Source organism: Lotus japonicus, chromosome 1 (genome assembly GCF_012489685.1).
Source record: "Lotus japonicus ecotype B-129 chromosome 1, LjGifu_v1.2".
In the NCBI taxonomy this organism is placed as follows: domain Eukaryota; kingdom Viridiplantae; phylum Streptophyta; class Magnoliopsida; order Fabales; family Fabaceae; genus Lotus; species Lotus japonicus.
In genome coordinates this window covers 9,422,695-9,444,889 of record NC_080041.1, presented here as the reverse complement: position 1 = coordinate 9,444,889, position 22,195 = coordinate 9,422,695, and the positions used below count along the sequence as shown (strand labels likewise).

General features: G+C 35.0%; 1 protein-coding gene and 1 long non-coding RNA gene across 3 annotated transcripts; one reads left to right on the top strand and one right to left on the bottom strand.

Moving 5' to 3' along the window:
* Positions 1–6,435: 6,435 nt before the first annotated feature.
* LOC130733506 (triacylglycerol lipase 2-like) lies at positions 6,436–13,560 on the bottom strand. 2 transcript variants are annotated; one of them, XM_057585724.1, is made up of 13 exons: positions 13,335–13,560; positions 13,158–13,230; positions 12,697–12,761; positions 12,478–12,590; positions 10,652–10,761; positions 9,099–9,202; positions 8,870–9,010; positions 8,492–8,602; positions 8,216–8,359; positions 8,064–8,104; positions 7,462–7,541; positions 7,258–7,353; positions 6,436–6,901 (listed from the first exon to the last, which is right to left on the bottom strand). In XM_057585724.1, the coding sequence occupies exons 1-13, from the start codon at positions 13,449–13,451 to the stop codon at positions 6,582–6,584; spliced, it is 1,515 nt and encodes a 504-aa protein (XP_057441707.1). In that variant the 5' UTR covers positions 13,452–13,560; the 3' UTR covers positions 6,436–6,581. The 2 variants fall into 2 exon arrangements, with proteins under 2 accessions (XP_057441707.1, XP_057441706.1); XM_057585723.1 differs by lacking the exons at positions 10,652–10,761; positions 12,478–12,590; positions 12,697–12,761; positions 13,158–13,230; positions 13,335–13,560 and adding an exon at positions 9,293–9,506 and having other exon boundaries at positions 9,099–9,200.
* Positions 13,561–20,965: 7,405 nt separating this feature from the next.
* On the top strand, positions 20,966–21,948 carry LOC130731578 (uncharacterized). The gene is made up of 2 exons (XR_009016750.1): positions 20,966–21,123; positions 21,321–21,948. It is a non-coding gene; the product is annotated as an uncharacterized LOC130731578 (long non-coding RNA).
* Positions 21,949–22,195: the final 247 nt, after the last annotated feature.

Here is a 22,195-nt window from a genome sequence, read left to right as displayed (position 1 = left end):
AGTTCTTGGCTTTTGTGTAGGGTACTCTCTAGCCACGTGTGTTGGCCAATCAAAATTTTCCACATCAGCATTCCATGTTTGTAAATAAAATTGAAGGTGAAATATATTTTTTAGTAAATTACTATATTTTTCATCAAATTTAAATAGAAACTGTCATTGGGCCTCATAATTCTCGGCCCAATTCCCCTTACAGATATATAATCCTAAGTCTAGTATTAGCATGGGCGGCCTCGTCAGTTCATGGATGCGACCGTCCTATATAAATTAAAGTCGTCTCGATTTGAGAGCTCGCCCCATGTATAACTGTCGTTTAGGGTAACTATATCGCGATGATTGAGGCGGGTCCTATGATTGTAGGGCTCGCCCGATCCACAAGCCCACAAAACATTGTGCTCGAAACTTGAGACCTAAGATGTCTTTATGTTCTTGCACGCTTCGCTCGCTTCTTAGTTCTTTAGCAAGTAGTAACGTTCCTTGCTCTGGTATCCGAGTACGTCTTCAATAGATTAGGCTGTCCCAGCCTAATGGAAATTTTTTCTCGCAATGGAAGCTTTTAAGTTTGGCTTAATCCAGTTTTTGGTCTCTAACCTTTGCTATAAATATGACTTTAGTCCCTCGCCGGAGTAAAGGTGGGGATTAGTCCCCAGTTTTTGGCAAAATGATTAGTTTTGATCCTTTCGGTCGGCTGGGTCAACGCCGGAGCTCCGCTAGCTGATGTAGCCCTTGTCACGTCAATTAATGAGTCTCGCTGGATATTTTTTCTTTTTCATTAAATTAAAATAAAATTAAAACACACAAAAATTAAAACATTAATTAACTTTCACTAATTAACTTCCTTTTTAATTAATTAAAACCCTCACCCAGATTTCTTCTTCATCATATATCAACACCATCATCCTTCCTCATCTTCTTCTCTTTTACACAATTCTAGGTTGTGTTTTAATTTTTTTAAATGAAAAAGAAAAAAAAAATCCACGCGGATTCATTAAATGACATGGCAATGCCACATGGGATTTCCGGAGCTCCGGCGTTGACTCAACCGGCTAGAATGATCAAAGCCAATCATTTTGCCAAAAACTGTGACCATTCCCCACCTTTACTCTAGCGAGTAACTAAAGCCATATTTATGACAAATGTTAGGGACCAAAAACTAGATTAAGCCTTTAAGTTTTAACTATGTACTTACTCTCAAAATTATTTTAATTACATTGAAAAATGTTCTTTTAATTGCTTCTATGTTTTTTTATGAACGTAGTTGTTCTATGTTAAATTTGTAAGTATTAGCTACATATTTATATCCGTCATAAAATTATGTTTTTAGTAGTACCATTTTACTTGATATGAATGAGGTGAAGTGTAAAATTTGAGGAAATATAGAATTTAATATTATTTAACAAATTTTCAAAGTAGTGAATTATAGCTTATTCTATATATCTTAATACTCCCTCCGTTCCTAATTATAAGACCTAATACAAAAAATTGCGCTTATTAAGAAAACATTAAACGTGTTTAATTAGTGTGTTGATTTTTTAAAAATGCATTCATTCTTCCATATTTACCATTTGTTATTTTCTCTCACTAATAAATGGTAGGTGGTAATTAAAACTTTGGAATTGAAAACACACTATTAATGTAAGGGTTATATATGGAAGAATAGAATACTTTTTGCTAGATTATTGTTAAAGGTCTTATAATTAGGAACTAGAAAATTTTAAAACTAGGTCTTATAATTAGGAACGGAGGGAGTAATATATAAAGCCCATCCACCAAAGTGGGCCATAATGCTTCATAATTTCCACATGTCACATCTCTATTGGTTGGTTTCAATGAATTTCCACATGGCCTTCACTGATTGGTCAAAATCCTTGAATTTTGATTGGTCGAAATTAATTAGTACACTAATAAATTAATCAATAAATAAATAAATATTTAAATCAAACAATTAATTTATGAGATATACACTATACACGGTTTAATCACTAATAAATTAATTGATTGCACTATACACGGTTTCATTTCAAACATTTATGAGATATGCTTTCATTTAGAAAATTGGTTGACAAAAACGTAAATTTGAAATCAATGAGTTATTTCTTCAACAAATTAAATTAACATTCAATGTCTTATTTCCACATGAACATAAATTTGAAATCACTGACTTATTTCAACCACACGGTTTTTAGAAAATGTTTTTTCCACAATAATATCAAATAAGTCAATGATTAATTTTTGGACCAATCATTGACTTATTTCTTGAAAAAATTAAATTAACATTCAATGCCTTATTTATTGAAAAAACGTAAATTTGAAATCACTAACTTAATGTAACCACACGGTTTTGAGAAAATGAAATGCCTTAATGTAATTGAGAATCCTACTAACTATGCAAAAGGGTTGTACATCATATAGAAGTATCAAAACAGTGAAGGGAGTAACATATGATACTTTTAAGAAAGCATGCGATCAATTGAGATTGCTAACAGATGACAAATAATATATTGATGCAATTAAAGAAGTCTCTGATTTAGCTTCCGGAGAACAAATGAGGAAACTCTTTGTAAGAATGTTGATGATGAATTCAATCTCAAAACCTATTGATGTTTGGGAATCATGTTGGCTACTCTTATCAGAAGGCATTCTACACCAGAGAAGAAAAGAATTGCATAATCCAGGTACGAAATTTTACAAGTTATATTATTAAGATTTGAAATGTTGTTATAATAAGTTAATTATTGCTTGGATTTAATTTAATTGAAATTCACAACTTTAAAAAATCACACTGCGCAATATAATTAATGAATTATCTGTGAACAACATAAGTTATATTCGTTACAGTTAAAAATAATTTGTTAATCTTTATTCTCGACTGTAGGCCTACGAATCGCAGATGCTGATTTTAAAAATTTATGTATCATTGAAATTGAGAAGTTGCTTCAAAGAAATGGTAGGTCATTAAATGATTACCCATGTTTGCCAACTCCAGAATATGATGAAGTCCTGCAATTTGACAATAGATTTATTGTTGATGAACTAAACTATGACAAAGATGCATTAAAGGTACAATATGAAGAGTTGCTTAGTATGCTTACACCTGAGCAAAAGTCTGCATATGAGAGGGTTGTCACATCTGTGTTGTCAAACTCATGAGGCTTCTACTTTTTATATGGATATGGTGGAACTGGAAAGACTTTTGTGTGAAACACTTTATCGGCGTCACTTAGATCCAAAGGACTAATTGTTCTTACCGTTGCTTCCAGTGGCATAGCATCATTACTCTTGCCTGGAGGCAGAACAACTCATTCTAAATTCTGCATTCCATTAGATGCTACAGAGACCTCGACATGTAATATAAAGCAGGGAAGTCTACGAGCAAAGCTTCCTGTTGAAAAAGTATTGTTTCGAAGCTTTAGACGTTACACTCCGAGATTTAATGAGGTCGAAAAATGAAGATAACGCTCATAAGCCTTTTGGAGGAAAAGTAGTAATACTTGGAGGTGATTTTAGACAAATACTATTTGTAATAACTAGAGGAAGCAGACAGGAAATAGTCGAATCTACTGTAAACTCTTCCTCATTGTGGAAACACTGCAAAGTTATGAAATTGACTAAGAACATGCGCCTAATCGCAGCTGAGACAGCTGATGAAGCAAAAGAAATCAAAGACTTTGCAGATTGGATTCTTAAAATTGGAAATGGCGACCATCCAGATTCCGGAGTAGGAGAGTACGAAGTCCAAATCTCGCCAGATCTGCTCATCCCAAATAATCCTGACCCATTAATGGAATTGATTAGATATATATATATATATATATATATATATATATATATATATATATATATATATATATATATCCTGACCTTGCGCACAAAATGAAAGACCCTCAGTTCTTTTAAGATAGGGTAATATTGGCCCCTACACTAGAGGCTGTTGAAATGAAAAACACATACATGCTTGGGATGATAGCTGCACCAGAGCATGAATATCTGAGCTCCGACTCTGCCTTGCGATCTGATGAGGATTCTGAAATCCAAGGTGAGTGGTTTGCCACCGAATTTTTGAACGACACTAAAAGTTCATGAATGCTTAACCACAAGCTTTTATTGAAAGTTGGTACTTCAATAATGCCTTTGAGAAATATAGATCAAGCAGCAGGTTTATGCAATGGAACCATGTTAATTGTGGACGAACTCGGTGAACGTTTTATTGGTGCAACTGTTATCACGGGAACAAATGTCAATGACAAAGTGCACATTTTAAGAATGGACTTGGTTCCTTCTGATTCCAAATTTCCAATTAAATTCAGAAGAAGACAGTTTCCAATTGCAATATGCTTTGCTATGACCATAAACAAGAGCCAAGGATAAACACTATCTCGGGTTGGCCTCTTCCTTCCGAGGCCCGTCTTCACTCATGGTCAGTTATATGTAGCTCTTTCTAGAGTCCGCTCAAGAAAATGTCTTAAACTTTGTATACTCGATGAGGGGGGCAAACAACAGACCAGTACTGTAAATGTAGTGTTTAAGGAAGTTTTTGGAAATGTTTGATGTACACAACACAATTACAATTACAATTATTTATTTCATTTTTCTCTTCATCTATCTTTACAGGGTTGCCTTATACAAAAATAGCTTATTTATTTATTAAAATATTACAACATAAAATTTCCGTGCAACGCACGGGTTACAGAACTAGTTTTAGAGAAGGTGGTACATGCACTACACTTGATTTTATATATATCCCTCCTCATATATATATATATATATATATAAAAGGATTGTACTTTTACAATACGAATGATGATTTAATGCTTTTAAATTCTACCCTTAATTATTTCTTTTGCCTTTTCCTCTTGTAACTTAAAAAAAAATTCAACCCTTAATCGGCAATAATTTTAAATAATGGATCAAATTTTATATTGTATTTATTATATTTGGTCGCAATGACTTTCAACTAATCCGCAGTAGCACTTTGGAAACAGACAAAGGGTAAAGTCTAATCTATCCGGATTTGAATCCCCGCTGCGGAATCTTTTTTTAATGATATCTATTTTGTTGCTTTTACAAGTAAAAAAAAATACAGTTTGAGAATTATGTAAATGTAATGTGTGTAAAACACTCTGATCATGTTTAAAATATTTACCTAAATTCGTAAATCATTTAACAAAATTAAATAAGAAATGGATTTAATCTATGAGTTTAATGGATATGCACTGACAGTGTAAAATAGTTTTACACAGACATCCAATTGAATTCCGCCAAATCAGAAAATATCTTATTCTTTTAATTAAAATTAAAGTCAAATGTAATTATCTCTCCTATGTGGCATGCTTTGATTGGATGACTGTGTAAAACTATTTTACACTGTCAGTGCATATCCATTAAACTCTTAATCTATATGTATTTACTACATGAGACTGTCCTTATGAGTCCGATTATATTTTTACATAAGATATATAATATTAAATGAGGGTATAAATTTTGAACAAAATATGATAAATAATCTTGAATTTCTAAAATAAAACTATTTTATAAAATATGTAGCAAACTAAAAACACAACCGTTTTGAAATGAAGGGAGTATTTGTCAACATCAATGCTTTGTCACAGAAGTTGCACAGCAGAATCCAGAACAGACTTCTGATTGGCCTTGTCTGAACTGGAATGCTTGTAGTAGGTGGTGTTCATTATGTTATTCTAGTACTGACAACATTCTTATGCTGACATGATGCATTTCTCTTGGCATTTTTTTGTCTGGTTAATGCTTTTAGTTTCAATTTTGATGTTACACTGATTGAAACCCAATAAAAATTGGATTAAATGTTGGGTGGTATATTGAAACCCAATAAAAATCAGAAATATAGATTCTACAAGAATATCTACTACCAATCAACCATTTAGTCAGATGAATTACGTACAAAGCATTCTAAATTGTGATGACTTGAAGGGCATAATTGCAACCATGGGCAGCATTTCTCTATTTAAAATTGTACACATATAGAGGAGTAACTCCATCTATGCTTGCAAAGCCGGTCCTAAGCCTGGATAAAGGAGGAATGTTGTGTTAGGCCTTCGGCAGTCAATATAAAACTAGCCGAATCTTTAATATGGATTAGTGATCCATATTGCCGACCTCACAATTAAGACTTTAAATGTCGCATTAATTAAAAACACATGATGGGGAATAAGTCAGATGACAACATGCCTGAAAGTCGAGATATGGTTCTAGCCTTCTAGGCCACTACAAGTGTAGGATTCAATCACCATATAGATACGGGGTTTGGTTATTTTCAACCCCCTCTTGTATCTTTTCTTTTTTATAATCATCTGAACTTTGGCTTACCAATTGTTTCCATTTGTTACTGAACTTACAGCATTCACACATGGAGCCAATTGTAGAGTTGCAATTAAGAAATAAAGGAAGTGAAACTCTAATAGGGAAGCCTACAAAACAGAAAAATATAGATTTTCCTGCAATAACAACATCCTCTGTGAAGTTACATACAAAATTTCTGTGCTATTCAATTCTGTGACATAGAAACAGGTAATTTCTAAGATTCTGTAAGGATTATTATTCTTATGATATTACTGAAGCCTGAAAAAAGATATAAGAGGTTCATATATATCTCGCTTAGCATTTTCACCCATAACATAATCTGCATGCGCATAATCGTTTCTATACTGTACAACAAGTTTATCTCCATCATGATCTTCAAGACTTTCCAACAGATGTTGCACATCTTTAACATCAGAAAGAGCATCAGCCCCTCCATAACTTATGAAGAGGGGAAGGTCATTTGGAAGTCTGGTCATGTCATACACTGGAGGAGTGGGTTGTCCATAGTGTTTTGTATTCTCTTCTCTGTTCTCATAATCAAACATTGCTGTCGTTCCTTCTCTGATCACTGTGATATCCAAAAAGTTAAGTTCAATTCTCCTTCTATGAAACAAAAAAAACTCTGACCAAACTTAAATATAGTTCTATACATGTTTTTACTGTTGTCCAATTATAACACTGACACCTGGGTTGAGAATGGGAAGTTAAGAGAACTTATCACATTAATAAAATATTAAGAAAGTGTGCCTGAATTTTCATTGGACAACAACACATAGTATTTATAGTACTGTCTGCATGTAAGTTTTGCCTATATTCTTCTGTTATTAACAGCTGATTCCAGTTGAATTTTCAAAAGCTATATACTTCCTTGGGATATATTGTTGTCATTCATTATGCTTAAGTTAGAAAAATAGGACCACTTACTCTGAGATAGATGGATCATGTTCTTTGTTGCTGTTGACTGAGGCTCATGATCCAAAAAATTGTTTACTATTGAAGGGCTTACGCAGCAGTTTGGACCTGAAATCACAAAAATGTTGTCAATATAGGTAACAGTTACTAACTAAAGACCTTCTTTGTGGTGGATTTGAATGATAATTAATAGCTGAATGGGAACATGCACCCAACCTGTGAAAGAGGTCAACATGTTGGTGCAGTCAATGCCTGTGTTGTTGCACAAGTCCTTAAGAAACTTAATAACATCTCCCCTATTCAAACATGAGAAAAAAGATGAAGTGAAACCAATCCTGAAGTTGAAATTGATTGGTGTCCTAAGATTAGTTATGTACTTTCTTACTCTGTGACATGGATATACTAATCAACTTTACATTCAATAGAAAGTGCAGTTTTACTTCGGAATGTTTTTTGGGTCTAATCAGGATTTCCTGCAGTTGAATTTTCCTAAGTCCATTGTCATCGGATTTAGATTAGACGACTCAGATTTAAAGAGATGATTATACACCTGAAATTGAAAGTTTAAATCTAAGCCTTCTAATTTTGATTGAACAGTTACAGAATCCTGACTGCAGTGAGTTCAGGAAAATCCGAACATGGTGAAGCGGTCTTATTCTACCCACCAAAAATTTGATAAATATCATTGTTTTCTCACAACAAAAGTTTGAATTGTAAGGAAGTAACAAAGCAGCCTTCTTATCCATAGTGCAAAATAATGAATGATAATGGCAATAAAATCAATTACATGCATGGAAAAGAGAATAAGAGTTACTTACCCTCTCAGATTAAATTCAAAGATTCCCAACTTGTACAGGGACTGTTAGGAGAAAAACACAGATTTTCAGTGTCAATCTTCTGAATTTTAAGAAGGAAAAGTCTTTTTTAACTTTTTTGGTAAAAAAGAAAACAAGTATCCACTAACAACTACCTCTGCTATGAAGTTTTCAGCAGCATTTTTAGCTAGTGGTGAGGTGAGCTGACCAACATAGGCAATTGGACTAAGTAAGGCAGCTGATCTCAATTTATCCAGTAACTGATCTTTGGAAAAAGAAGCTAGTGCAATCAGAGTACCCTAAAAAAGAATCCAACACTTCGCAATCAGGGACGGAACCAGAAAAAAATGGAAAAGGGGTGAAAATTTAACACATTAAACTGTAGGGAGAGGTCAAAGACAACAAGAAGCAGGGTAGCATGCCAAATTTACCTGTGAATGACCAATATAGTGGAGTTTTTGTCCAGTTTGATCGTGCACATACTGGAATGTTGCCGGAAGATCATATGCGACCAATTCATCCCATGACCAATTCCAATAATCCTAAGCAATGAACCTTATATAAGCCATAGAATCAAATTGCTGATGAAAGAACTGAAGCAGCATGGATTAGGATCCTTTCATGTCAGATGAGATCACAATGTCATGTGACACTTCATGTCTATCTCCCTCTTCATTATTATTCAGAGGTTCCCGCCTATTTAAAACATAACAAAATAGAGATAGGCACGAAATTTCAACATGACAATGTCATGTAAAGTTTCCACATGAAAGGATCCTTTTCCGGATTCCGGAGATGATAAAACTAACCGGGCTGTTACTAGGTAACCATGTATGTCGCAGGCTATATTTGGTTCCACGTGTGTTAGCAAGCCAAACATCAAACCCATGATCTGCCAAAAGGAACACAAGAGATTGCCTTGGAGGTAGCAATAACCATGTTACACCATCCTGCAGCCACAAAATTACATTAATTTCCAGCATCAACTACAAAAGCCATGGATGGAACATAGTTGCTTTTGAGACTAAAAGTAACAACCATGAAAAGTCCATGCTGTAGCAGAACAGGAGGCTTTTTCCCAAGTGGCCCTCTTGATGAAATTCTCTGTAGGTTGAGAATATAACCATCTGGTGTTGTCACCTACAAACCATTAAATGCATATAAGCTAGTTACTAGTTGCATAAAACCTTGTTGATTGAAGATCAGAACAGAAACAAATGCAGACACAGTACCAAGTGTTCTTCACAAGTATAGCCTTGTGTCTTCACCATTAAGGAGCAAATGCCATCAGTGATCCCTGGTGCCACTGCAGCAACAGCATTTCTGCTTCTCAGAGGTAACAGCTTTGTTCTTGTTGCAAGAGTTAAACCCCAGAAGAGAATCACAAGGGTTATAGAGAGTATTGTCTTGGCCATGCCCTGTTTCCTGGTACATTAATCTTCCCAATGCTGACATTATTTATAAAGGAAAAAAACAGAACAAAAGAAAATAAAAATATAAAGAAGTTACTCACATGAGGGCTTTAAACCACCCCTTTGTCAATAGATTGGACCTAGTGGTTTAAACAAAGCATGGTGGGGTCTACCATGGACCTACTATTACATTATGCAGAGTTTTGGAATTTTTTGCAATGATTCCTTCACAAGAAATGTGTGGATGGTTTTTCATTGCACAGGTTAGTACAAGCCAAAACATGTTCCTTGAGGAAAATATTATGTAATAGCTCTGTTTTGTCTCACAAAGCAACTAAGGCCTTGCCAAAGGTCTTAGAATTTATAGATGTACTCAAGCAAAGGTCTAACTTCATTTCACACTCCCAAAGGTGTTAAAGAATAGGGTTGCAAAATACATTAACAAATAAACCTTATGCAATTGATAGCCTTCTCTGTTTGTTAGAAGAATGTTACTAAACCTTCCTTTGTATAAACATTCTTTATCATGTCGCATATTTATTTATCTTTTTAAAGTAGGAGCAAGTGTAAAACGCAATCCAATAACAACTACACAGTTTTTTTTTCTTTTTGTAATGTTCCATCCATTTTGCCGATCATGTCAAACTTGAGTTTTCCAACTACCAATCCATCCATTGAATTATTATCATCATAGAAATGTTTGTTGTTAAAAATAAGCTCCTTAGAACTTGATCATTCCGCAGGAACACAAATATACTATTTAGACAATATTAAGATTAATGAAAATTGATATCTATTTGACAAACCCCAAAATTATGGGAAGTATGTATACATCCATTATAAATAAGGAGGGCGAGCATGGCAGGCCAAATAATATATCAGTGCAAAATCTGATTGTAACTGGTAGTTACTACATTGCTACTCTGTTTAATTGAAAGCCTCATCCGTCATCTACAGCTATCTATATCCGCATCGGTGCATGAAAGAACCATTAACAGTGGCCTTGTTAATGGGATTTTCCAGTAATATGTGGGGTAGATGCATCCTTTACAGTCGTTTCAGATGTTTTTACTGCAGTATCTGGTACTTTGGATCTTGTAAGGGACTTTCTAAGGGACTGGAATTGCCACCCTCTAGGTTTTATCTTCCCAAGCAATTGCCACTCTCTAGGTTTTATCTTCCCAAGCAATTGCCACCTTCTAGGCTTAATCTGTCCAAGCACTTTCATCTGTTCCCTTCTGAACTTTTTAGTTGCATACCAAATTCCACCTCTCCATCCCACGCCATACCTGTGTATCAGCAAAGTAAAGAAAACGTAAACTAAAATGGAATAAAAAAAGTTTAAACCCATTTGCAAAATATCAAAAGAAAATAAAAGTCAACAAGCATGATTTATGAAGCACCAACAACAAATTAAGAGAAGAGTCTTGTTTCCTGACAAACGTGTAAACCAACACTGAATACACTCAACACATAATATGCAATGCACGTATCTCTAACTATGATATCTTGTCAGCATTTTTAAGCAGATGTCACATGGAATTATTTCCTCCTCCAGATTAATGTATTTTATAGGCTCGCCTCATGAAGCACAAACACATTAACAATGTGCATATGAAAAACATGTACACCAACCCGATATGTAGTCAAATTAGTTTGGAGTCCTTTGACATTCTAATAGTACTGTATCTCAAATTCAGAAGGAACACTATAGAGCAATCATATATGTCTGAGAAAAAGGAACCAGGTAAAAAATGAAATAGGATCGGGTTTAATTGAGAGTTACAACTATGACCCCCGGGAGGGTATTTTCCTCCCACTCCCTCTCGAATTCCTCTATTTGCAAAATCATACCTGATGTTAATCTTCATTGAATTGGTTATTCTTGTTAATCCTAAAAAACTTAGAAGCTTGAGATTTTAAAGCTAAGAAGGACCAAATATATATGTTCAGGGAAAAGATTGTACTTCAAGATACCATTTATGTACCTTTTTAGTTTTGTTACCCACATTCAGTGCCTCTATGGATAATCAATTCCCATTGAAAAGAATTTCCTCGTTACATAAAATAAATGAATTTTTTTTATAGGCACATAAAAGAAATGAATGACCACGAAAACAATCTCAAAATACATAAATTGCTAGGGAAGATGTAGGAAAGGGAAGTAATATGGTATGTAAATTTGCTAGAAGATGTCATGAGTTTAATGAAAAGAAGATTGAACTCAAAGCCAACTTTTTTTTGCAGTAAACCTCTTCAGCTGCCCCTGGGGACCAAGTGAGGGGAAGGGGGGGGTAAGCCCTTCTCTTGTTTGCAAATTCCAAATTCCTCTAAACCCCCCAATTTGGGGGAACTTCACAAAACAACTAAAGGCGTCTTGGATGGGTCTTGGAGGGGTTTCAAAAATTCTCCAAACCCTTCCCCCCTTCTTAAAATCTCCCAAACAAGGGGATGGCTTCTCATATAAGTATCAAGCAACCTTATCAATGTGGAATGTGAGAAAAAAAGACTCAATAATTTGAATAAGAGATAGGAGTTAGAGGGTCACTCAGAGTAGTACTTTCTACACTAAAAACCTGCCATTATACACAATTAGCATGTAAGGTTTGAATTGAATATAGACAATTAAACTTTTTTAGTTATTTGCCTAACTATGCAACAAGCCTTTTTCTGGGATTACTAAATGGATCAAATTACTTTCTATAATCTTCAATAGTAAATAACAAAAACCATGCTACAGAGTTCTATGGTTCTGCAATTCACTATACAAATTTCTCAATAACTATCAATTCATTACTTTCCGATTGCACTAATGATATTAACGTTAACATCACCTCAAAATAAATAATTAAATAAATAACACTCCCATATAACAACACAATTACAACAGACGCAGTTTCCAGTGGAAAACCATGAAAGAAACAACTCATTGTAACAGTAACAGAGAAGTTGCTTAAGGCACAATTGACAAAGAAGGGTAAAACGAAACACAGAAAGGAACAAACCCGACGATTAAGGTGGTTCCAGCAGTGGCGACACAGGTAGGAAGACTGCAACCTCCACCGGTACCAACAATGTCTTTGATTTCAGAATGGTGGAGATTATTATTGTTTTTCATCTGGCAGAAACAGAACATTCATTAGCACATGTTATGTAAAATGGAACCAACCAGCAAAACCAATAAACAGTAAAAACAGACACAAGAGAGAGAGATAGAAAAATACAGCATCTTCAATGGATTGAAGCCTTTGATCAACCCTGCTATCATGTAAATGCCGCAATGAATACCCTAATAATCAACAAACCAAACATACAAAGGTAAGCAAATTATAACAAGGAGAATGCATAATAGCATGTTTGATTAGCTTAAAAAATAAAAAAATAAAACTTATTTTTATTCAGAATCAATTCTAATACCCATGAACTACTAAAAACCCTTCTACCCCATAATTGATTCTGACTACAAAATCAGTTTTTGAAGAATTCCCAAACATGGTACAAGGAAAATGCATATTAGCATGTTTGATTAGCTTAAAAAATAAAAATCAGATTTTTATTCAGAATCAATTCCAATACCCAATTACCCATGAACTACTAAAAAATCTACTACCCCATAATTGATTCTGACTAAAAAATCAGTTTTTGAGGAATTCCCAAACATGGTATAAGAAAGAAAAGAACATACCGATCCAAGCAGTGGCGACAGAGGCGATGGAAGTTCCGACGGTGAAGATCACACGGTGTCTCTCAAACGTGTCCTAAAACACAAGAACACAAACCCATTATAGAGAGACAGAATCAACAGACAAACAAAAACGCAGTTGTTGTTTTTTTTTATGATGAAATTGAGAAACAAAGAAACCTTGGTGGAGAAAAATGTGTCTTGAATGGCGGCCCATGAATTGCGAGATAACCTTTTAAGGTTCGCCGGCGACACAGAACCACCGCCGCCGGTGATTGAACGCCGCAATCGCTGCATTCTTCAAACCAACAGCAACTGCAACCCACTGGGTTGTGACTCGGAGCATCCAATTCTCTTCTTCTCTTGCGTCTCCAAGCTACTTTCACTCCCACTCTTACCTGCACTTAAAAAAACAATATTAAAACAAAAATTATTTAGGATATTTTTAATTTAGGGTTAACTATGTTTTCCATCTCATAAAATATGCCAGTTTTGATTTTAATCCATCCCGTTTTAAGAAATACTCCCTCCGTTCCTGATCTTTTGTTGTTTTAACTTTTGGTCTAAATTCCAAAACTTTTGTTGTTTTACAAATCCAATGCATTTTTTAACAATTTATTCCATGTATACCCTTATTAATATTATATCTCTCACCTACCACCTCTTATTTTCACCAATCAAAATAATAACAAGTTTTTTAACCAATCACAATCACTCTCTTTCTTCACTTTATCTCAACATTAAATAGGGGTGTTTATGTCAACAAATATATCAATGATTGCACTCTTAAACAATATGCATAACCTTAAACAACAAAAGATCAGGAACGGAGGGAGTAACTCAATTATAATGCTCGTTTGAGCTCTGAGCACATTGCTAAGTGTTCGACCAGAAGTCATGTGACACATCATATGTAATTTTTTATTAATATTAAAATTACATGTATAAAATTATTATTTGCCAGTTAAAAATCAAAAGTATAAAAATATCTCAATCTTTAATTTCTTAAACTTTAATCGTCAATTAAATATGCATTTAATTTTTCTACTACTACTTCATTTTCATCATCTTCTTCAGCTTCACCTAATAAAGGAACACATCATTAGCCACTTTCCCATTTTCACTAAAAAAGACTTTTAGCGGCTTCATAGCCTTGGACAGGACCGGTCCCGATATTTTGGAGGCCCTGGGCAAATAATAAAAATGGACCCCTAATAAAGAGAAATATCTCTTGGAGATACAACTGTCAGATACCTTTATATATTTAATGTTCGAAATTTAAACAAAATTGTTATGTTGGTTCGTTTGGCAACTAGCATCTTGCAACCCACCCAGGGGTCACGTGTTCGAATCCAAGCAACGTGACATTTTGATTTAATTTTTGAATTCTTTCAATTCAAATTAATCACTCCCTCCGTTCCTGATATTTTGTTGTTTAAGGTTATGCACATTGTTTAAGAGTGCAGTCATTGATATATTTGTTGACATAAACACCCTTATTTAATGTTGAGTTAAAGTGAAGAAAGAGATTGATAGTTATTGGTTAAGAAACTTGTTATGATTTTGATTGGTGAAAATAAAAGTTGGTAGGTGAGAGATATAGTATTAAATGATGGTATACATGAAATAAATTGAGAAAAAATGCATTGAGTTTGTTAAACAACAAAAGTTTTGGAATTTAGACCAAAAGTTAAAACAACAAAAAATTAGGAACAGAGGGAGTAACAAATAACATGTCAAAAGCCAAAAGGTGGGATTCAAACCCGGTACAAAAAAGTAACATAAATAGTTACTAACCACTAGACCAGCTAAAGTCATTAATAACATCTTGAACATTAATTATTATAACTAAATTGTTTTTTGGGGAAAGTTTAATGTGAAATTTTTTTTGGGCCCCTTCTTTTTGGAGGCCCTGGGCTGTGGGCCAGCTTGCACATGCCCAGGGCCGGCCTTGGCCTTGGAGGTCGATCTGATTGACCCTTCGACAATCACACTTTCACCAGTCAAGCCTCACTTCCGACCATACCCTACTTCTGATCATTACATCACATCACATCAAGTAACTATGGAGCAGCAACCAAGATAAAGGCATGGAGCTCGAGAATGTACTAAGCACTCATGACTATCTCAAACAACGCAATCTCAAGCTCAATCAAAATCAAGGCTTGGAGAACATAAAATATACATTATCGGTTCCATATTTAAAATCACCAAACACCACCAGTCATTGACTTAAGTATTGAAGTATCTTTATAGCGACCCCTCCAAATCAATACAACTCTCTTCAATTCCATATCCTTCAATAATTTTACAGAATAAATGACTCATCTTTGAAATAGATACAACTCTTTATTCCTTAGGTGGTGACTTGTAAATTCTTAACAGATTTCTGCTTTCTTCCCAGGTCAACCCAACGGACATTCAAATTCCGGCCACCGCTGCCACCTGCGTGTCTAATTTTCATCCCCGTTTCTGAGTATCTAAACCGCGAAACCTGCCCCAATTTCCACTCCGCATAAAACCCATATCCTCTACATTTCCCTTCTCCGTCGCCATCAGTGAACCGAAGCCAGCGTAAGAGAATATCTTCCGCAGGACCTCACATAATCGTTCCACGTCCCGCTGCTGACCTCGATGGATCCGTGCTTAGAGGTCGTAAATATAGTACTTGATGACCACACAATTCTAATTAAATAAGAAAACAAACGCTAATATAAATCTGATGGAAAAATCATGAACCTAAAAATTAAATATAGTTCCATACAAATTAATATTCAAATAGTTACAAAATTTTGTTAATCAAACACAATAAATTACAATCAATATGAACAAGATTGATGAACAAAATTATAAAAGAAAAGGGTTTATATGAAGTCCGGGTTGAAGCATGTTAGGCGCTGTCCTTAGAGAGAAAACACCTCAATTGTACTGGGTAGAATAAGAACTTTGATGCGCTCCTCTCCCAAGATACGTCAACTCGTCGGATCAATCCTGTGCAGTAAAAGACCCTCGAACTTGATGAACAATATGTGATAGTTTAAAGAAAACTGAAGAAAAACAGTAAAAAGAAAGAATAGAAGCATTTCGTTGAAAAGTCCCCTCTCATAAATAAGTTGAACACTTAAGGGATGTTTGTTACATGGATTGAAAAATGATACTCATGAGTCTTCATTCCGGGGAATATTAAGATGAAATTCTTATTCCCATGAATCTTCAAAAAATGTGTTTGGTAACAAATTCAATTCCCGAGAATCTTTTTTATATTTAAAAAAAATAGAAGGTAAAAAATAATTAAAACATACATTTGGTCAGGAATGCGAATAAAAAATGTAATTTCTTAATTGGCCTTATTATATATAATGTTTAAATATTTTTCAAGGTAAGTATTAAAAATGCACTAACAACTTTATAACAATAGTCTCATTCAAAGATACGTCAACTCGTCGGATCAATCTTGTGCAATAAAAGACCCCAGAGCTTGATGAACAATGTAACGCACCGATTTTCAGGGGTCACGGTAACAACTTGATAAAATAAATATGCAATGTTTTCCAAAAGAATATATAAACACGAATATATTTTTTTCTTTTCAAATGTATTTCCAAAACATGTCATGCATACTCCCAACTACAAAGGGATTTACATCAAGCCTTGAACAAGGCGAGTACCCGAAACCCCAAATATAAATTTCTAAAATCGTTATGCAAGCTTAAACCAATAATGGTTAGCTCTCTAACTCAAGGTTCTAACTCTACACCCGACTCTATTCTTCAAGTCTTCCACAGTTCTTCAAGTTCTCCTCTCCGACTCGTACGAAGGTCAAGCTCCATCGAAGATTCTTCATCGCCTAATAGCGTTAAGCGCCCAAACAACAAGTAACAAACAGAAAGGGTTAACTCCATGCAATTACCACGTATAAAAGGGAAAAGCATGCTATCAAAGTTTAAGTGCGTGACATGACACATAAGCTAGCAACTTAATTCAAGATAGATAACGACATATATCAAACAACCTAAATTTAATTCAGTAATCAACAACATAGATTTAAATCAGATATCAGCAAAATCAACAACATAAAATTAAATCAGATATAAACAACCTTAACAATATAAATCAAATCAAATCCAATATATAAGTGCCCTATAGTACAACTATGTGTCACTACCAAGACATGTCAAATCAAAGGCGTCTCGCAAGACGGGACAGTAACCTGGAACGAAAACCATTGATCTGCCACTTAATATGCCACGAAGGCCCCACAATATGCCACACAGGCTCCACACAACGGCACAAGGCCCACACATTATGCCACACAGGCTCCACAATATGATCCAATAACGCATATAGCAAAATCAGCAACATAGAATTTAATTATATATATATAAACATAATCAATCAACCTAGAATTAAATCACGTATTAACAAAATCAGATGTTAGTGCCCTATAATGCAACTATATGTTGCTACCAAAATGGATCGATCAATATCGTCTCTCAAGACGGGACAATCACGCGGGACCACACCCACCTCATCGCCACTTAGCGTCACTACGGACGGGACAATCGCGTGGGACCACACTCACCTCATCGCCACTTTATAACGCCTCGAAAGACGGGACAATCACGCGGGACCCCACCCACCTCATCGCCACTTTAGAACATCTCGAAAGATGGGACAATCCCGCGGGACCACACCCACCTCATTGCCACTTTATAACGCCTCGAAAGACGGGACAATCACGCTGGACCACACCCACCTCATTGCCACTTAAGGACCAAAGCCTATATACCAAGTCAGTCAACAACAATGCCCAACAAATGATCGATTCAGAGTAACCACATGTTATTCCCATTATCAACGAACATAAATCAACTCAATTCAAAGACAGAAACTAGTAAACGGCCGAAGCCTCTCAGAAAACGGAGACACACGTCTCAATAAGTTCAGTCGGTCGAAGCCTCCAGAAAACATTTTCCCAGTTCAGCACAATAATCATAACCCAATGCCAATCAATATAAACATCTTCATCTCAAACGCAGGCAGTGCGATAAAAGCAGGTAAGACTCAAAGACACGCTAAAACTGAGTTACCCTTACCTTAGCCAATTTATCCATCCAAGCTCAACATCCCAGTCCAATCCAAAATAAAGCTCCCGAACTCAGCAAGTTCCCCGGGCGTCCTCCTCAGTTGTGAAACCTCACCAATTGCTCCAAAGTCTTTTTCCTCAGCTCAACTCGTTCCAAACCTTAAGCAAAGTATCATTGCTCGCTAAGAAACAATACAACTAATAACACTATCAAAACCCGAAAAGAAGCTTTCGAAGCTCTAGAGTTCGACATTTAGGCACGAACGGACAACGAAGACTTCGTTCGCTAAAACGCGCATAACTCGAGCTACAAAACTCGGAATGACACGAAACCACAGCCAAAATTTCGACAACGAAAAGGGCTACGCTATGGCTCAGGACATACTAACCCAAAAATTATTTTTGGACACGGTACAGCTCCAAAAAGTTTCGGCCACTTTAGAAAATAGGGTTTCTGAACTTTTTCTTCGATCTAATATAATTCCTAGGTATTCGTAGGTGATATCTAGGTCAGGGAAACTCTCAGAAAAATTATCGGGTCGAAAACTAGAACATGGGTATTTTGGTCAGTGTTTTTAGCCCGGAAATTCAAAATTGGAATTTCGAAAAATAAATTTGATAAGCTTGATCCTAAAGACATTTATAACAACTAATCCTACTGGCGCTAAGCTCAATCGAGAGTTTTTGAACCAAAAAGCAAGGCTTTCTCATAAAAATGGGTATTTCTACAGAATTTGATCTCTGCGGAGATTCGGCGAGATTCAGCGGAAAACAACTGGATATTCATGTTCGTGGGCATGCAGGAAATAAGTTTAGACAAAAGAATCAAGTTATTTGGACACTTTTACAAAAAGCTCAAAACTTTGAGCACAGAAAGACATAGAGAAAAGCGACAGAATTTACGATCAAAGGTAAGGAATAGCATCAGTACCTCGAGGCCTACGTATAGCAACTGACTGTGCGACGATCGGGCAAGAAACGACAAAATTCTCTTCTCCCCCTTCTTCCTTGGAGCTCGCGGCCTCTTATGGGAAAAAATGAGTCTCATTTTTTCCCTTTTTATAGGTGAGGCGAAAATCCGAAAAATCGATATTTCGCGGTTCCGGTCGTTTTGGTACTTTCGTCTGCTGATAAAAATTGAGTATTCGGCGACAGAATGTCGAAACTCAAATCAAGGTTCATTTAATTGAGGAAAACATCTCAAAGACGGTGTGGGTCGATTTATGCCGAAAAACTACTTTTTGTAGTCGACGTCGGATGAAGAAACTTCCTTCAGGAAAAAGATCACAAACGTCGAAAGAAATGAGGCAACGTGGATGGAAACTTCATTAGAAGCTCCGAATAGAAAAATTCTCCATTCAGGGTCTTAGTTTAAGTCCCCGAGAAGTTAAAGTCTAGCTTTGACGGACTTCCGGGAAGCAAAACCTAACAAGCGTACAGTCCAGGGTTTCGTATCAAAACACTGGTCATGGGAAAAATACCTAGAGGTTCTTATTCTCGCTTCAATTCTAAAATTCTCTTAAACAGTGCTCTAGGAGCGGATATAGCATTTTTCGGACACTCTCGACCATAGTCGGGTGCGAATATGGCTCGTGCTATTACTTAAGCTGACTACAGTGTCAACCTTAAACATAATCTGAACTTAATTATTATATTAATAGTTTTCGTGACTCGTAATAGGATTCGATTCATGAAAATAACATAAAACAATAAAATATAATTACTTAATTAATCAACACGACGAAAGTAAATAAATAATCTAATTATTTAATTCGGGGTCTTACAAACAATATGTGATAGTTTAAAGAAAACTGAAGAAAAAACAGTAGAAGGAAATAATAGAAGCATTTCGTTGAAAAGTCCCCTCTTAGAAATAAGTTGAACACTTAGGGGGCGTTTGTTACATGGATTGAAAAATGATACCCATGAATCTTCATTCTAGGGAATATTGAGATGAAATTCTTATTCCCAGAAATCTTAAAAAAAAATGTGTTTAGTAACAAATTCAATTTCCGAGAATCTCTTTTATATTTAAAAAAATTGAAGGTAAAAAATAATTAAAACATACATTTGGTCAGGAATGCGAATAAAAAATGCAATTCCTTAATTGGCCTTATTATATATAATGTTTAAATACGTTTAAATATTTTTCAAGGTAAGTATTAAAAATGCACAAACAACTTTATAACAATAGTCTCGTTCAAAAACAAACTTTTTAACAATAGTCATTTAAAAAAACTTTATAAAAATAGTAGCTTTATATTAAATAACTCAAAATAAAAAGTCAAAAACTTATCACTTTTTCAACATATTTTTCACCAGACTACATTTCCTTAAATTCAATTTGTTGCTTACTTTTTCAAAAAGAATTTGTTGCTTCCAATAAAATAGCGACCAGGTCATGTTCTTTTATAATAAAAGCAGAAGATGCTAATTGAGGCAACAACTTGCAACTAAAAATGCCGAAATGTATGGAATGGTTGAATGGTTATGGACAAACGTGAGTAATAAATAAAATGAAAGGGGCAAAATGGAATTTTACTATACAAAACTGCACTCCCACTATCTCAGCTTTCATGGAAATCTTTGATACTCACCTTGAGAATAGAGCACTACGGTAATAAGTGCAAATAATTTACCGGGAATATGTCATATCTAGTATATATTTTCATAATCTCTTACTAAATATGGGTATCTACTTTTCCACACCTCATATTCCCGGAAATATACTATTTTATAACCATGTAACAAATGCCCCCTTATAGGTAAACGTTTGTTTTTAACGTGTGCTGAATGTGCAACAACAGAAAAATAGGAAACGTGAAACCAGAAGAAAGGAGAAAGTGCAGGAGGAAGTTAGTTAAGTCTTCCCACTATCTGAAGGTAGATATTTTTGATATAAAAATAAAAATTTGTTAAAAGAAAATATTACAAACCTTTAAATATGAATTTTAAATTAACTTAAATAATATCAAGATATGCTCAAGATATATATATATATATATATATATATATATATATATATGCACAAAGAGCTTTCAATAGGTGAATCAAACCAAATTTTGTGTTTTCTTTTGTAGAATTCACCATGACGGCGGAGGACAGCTTTGCCAACGTGCACAACAAGGAATCAGCGGCGCCGAAGCTCCACCATAGAATGATAGAGGATCTGGAGTCATTGGTGAAGGAAGTGAAGCGGTTGATGAAGGTGAAGACAGAGAATGAAGCTAGAATTGATAATCTGGTTAAGGAAATTCATGTGTTGAGGCAGAGAATTCAGATGTTGGAGGAGGAGAAGTCTCTTGCCGATGGATGATATGGTCAGCTCTGAATTTTCATTCATGTCAATCAATGTTGGCAATTGGCTAATTGATTAGACTAGTTTTTCCAGTACTGATTGTAGTTGCTTCTGAGGTTTGGATTTAATAAATAGTTTATGTTATGAAATTGAGATTAAATGTTTGTGTTTTACCAAAGAGGGGTAGCTTAGTTGGCAACGCAGAGTGTGTGGGAAGAACTCTCGGGTTCGCGGCACCCAAAAGGTGACTGGGTACCGGATATTTGTAGAAAAAAAATGTTTGTATTGAGATTCTAATGTTTGTGTTTAGTACTTTTAGTTTGACCCATAACAAGAGCATTGTTGCTTTCTCTTTTATGGTTTTTAAAGCGACTTCAATAATTAAGAAGAACCATGGCTAGAGCTTATTACATCATTCTAAATGAAAGATAAAAGATTTGAAGGAACTTTTTCCACTCAAAATATATTAGAGAAGTAAAGGATTTTCGAGGTAAGAAATCAGTGACACACGACAAAAGAAAGTTGCTTAAAATCAAAATCTCTAGAGAGACCACGACAATCATTAACAATGATACTAAGGTAAGAGGTGTCATCTGAGGCATTCCCTTAAATACCAAACAGTCAGTTAGTGATGGTATGTTTCAAAACAAACGGAAT

What these genes read in the sequence shown, in the direction of transcription:
- LOC130733506 (XM_057585724.1), bottom strand. Translation starts at nt 13,451, where the DNA reads ATGCAGCGATTGCGGCGTTCAATCACCGGCGGCGGTGGTTCTGTGTCG. An exon ending in GGAACCACCTTAATCGTCGG is followed by an intron (nt 10,762 to 12,477) that starts GTTTGTTCCTTT and finishes GCTGATACACAG; the next exon opens with GTATGGCGTGGGATGGAGAG. An exon ending in ACTATATTGGTCATTCACAG is followed by an intron (nt 8,360 to 8,491) that starts GTAAATTTGGCA and finishes ATTCTTTTTTAG; the next exon opens with GGTACTCTGATTGCACTAGC.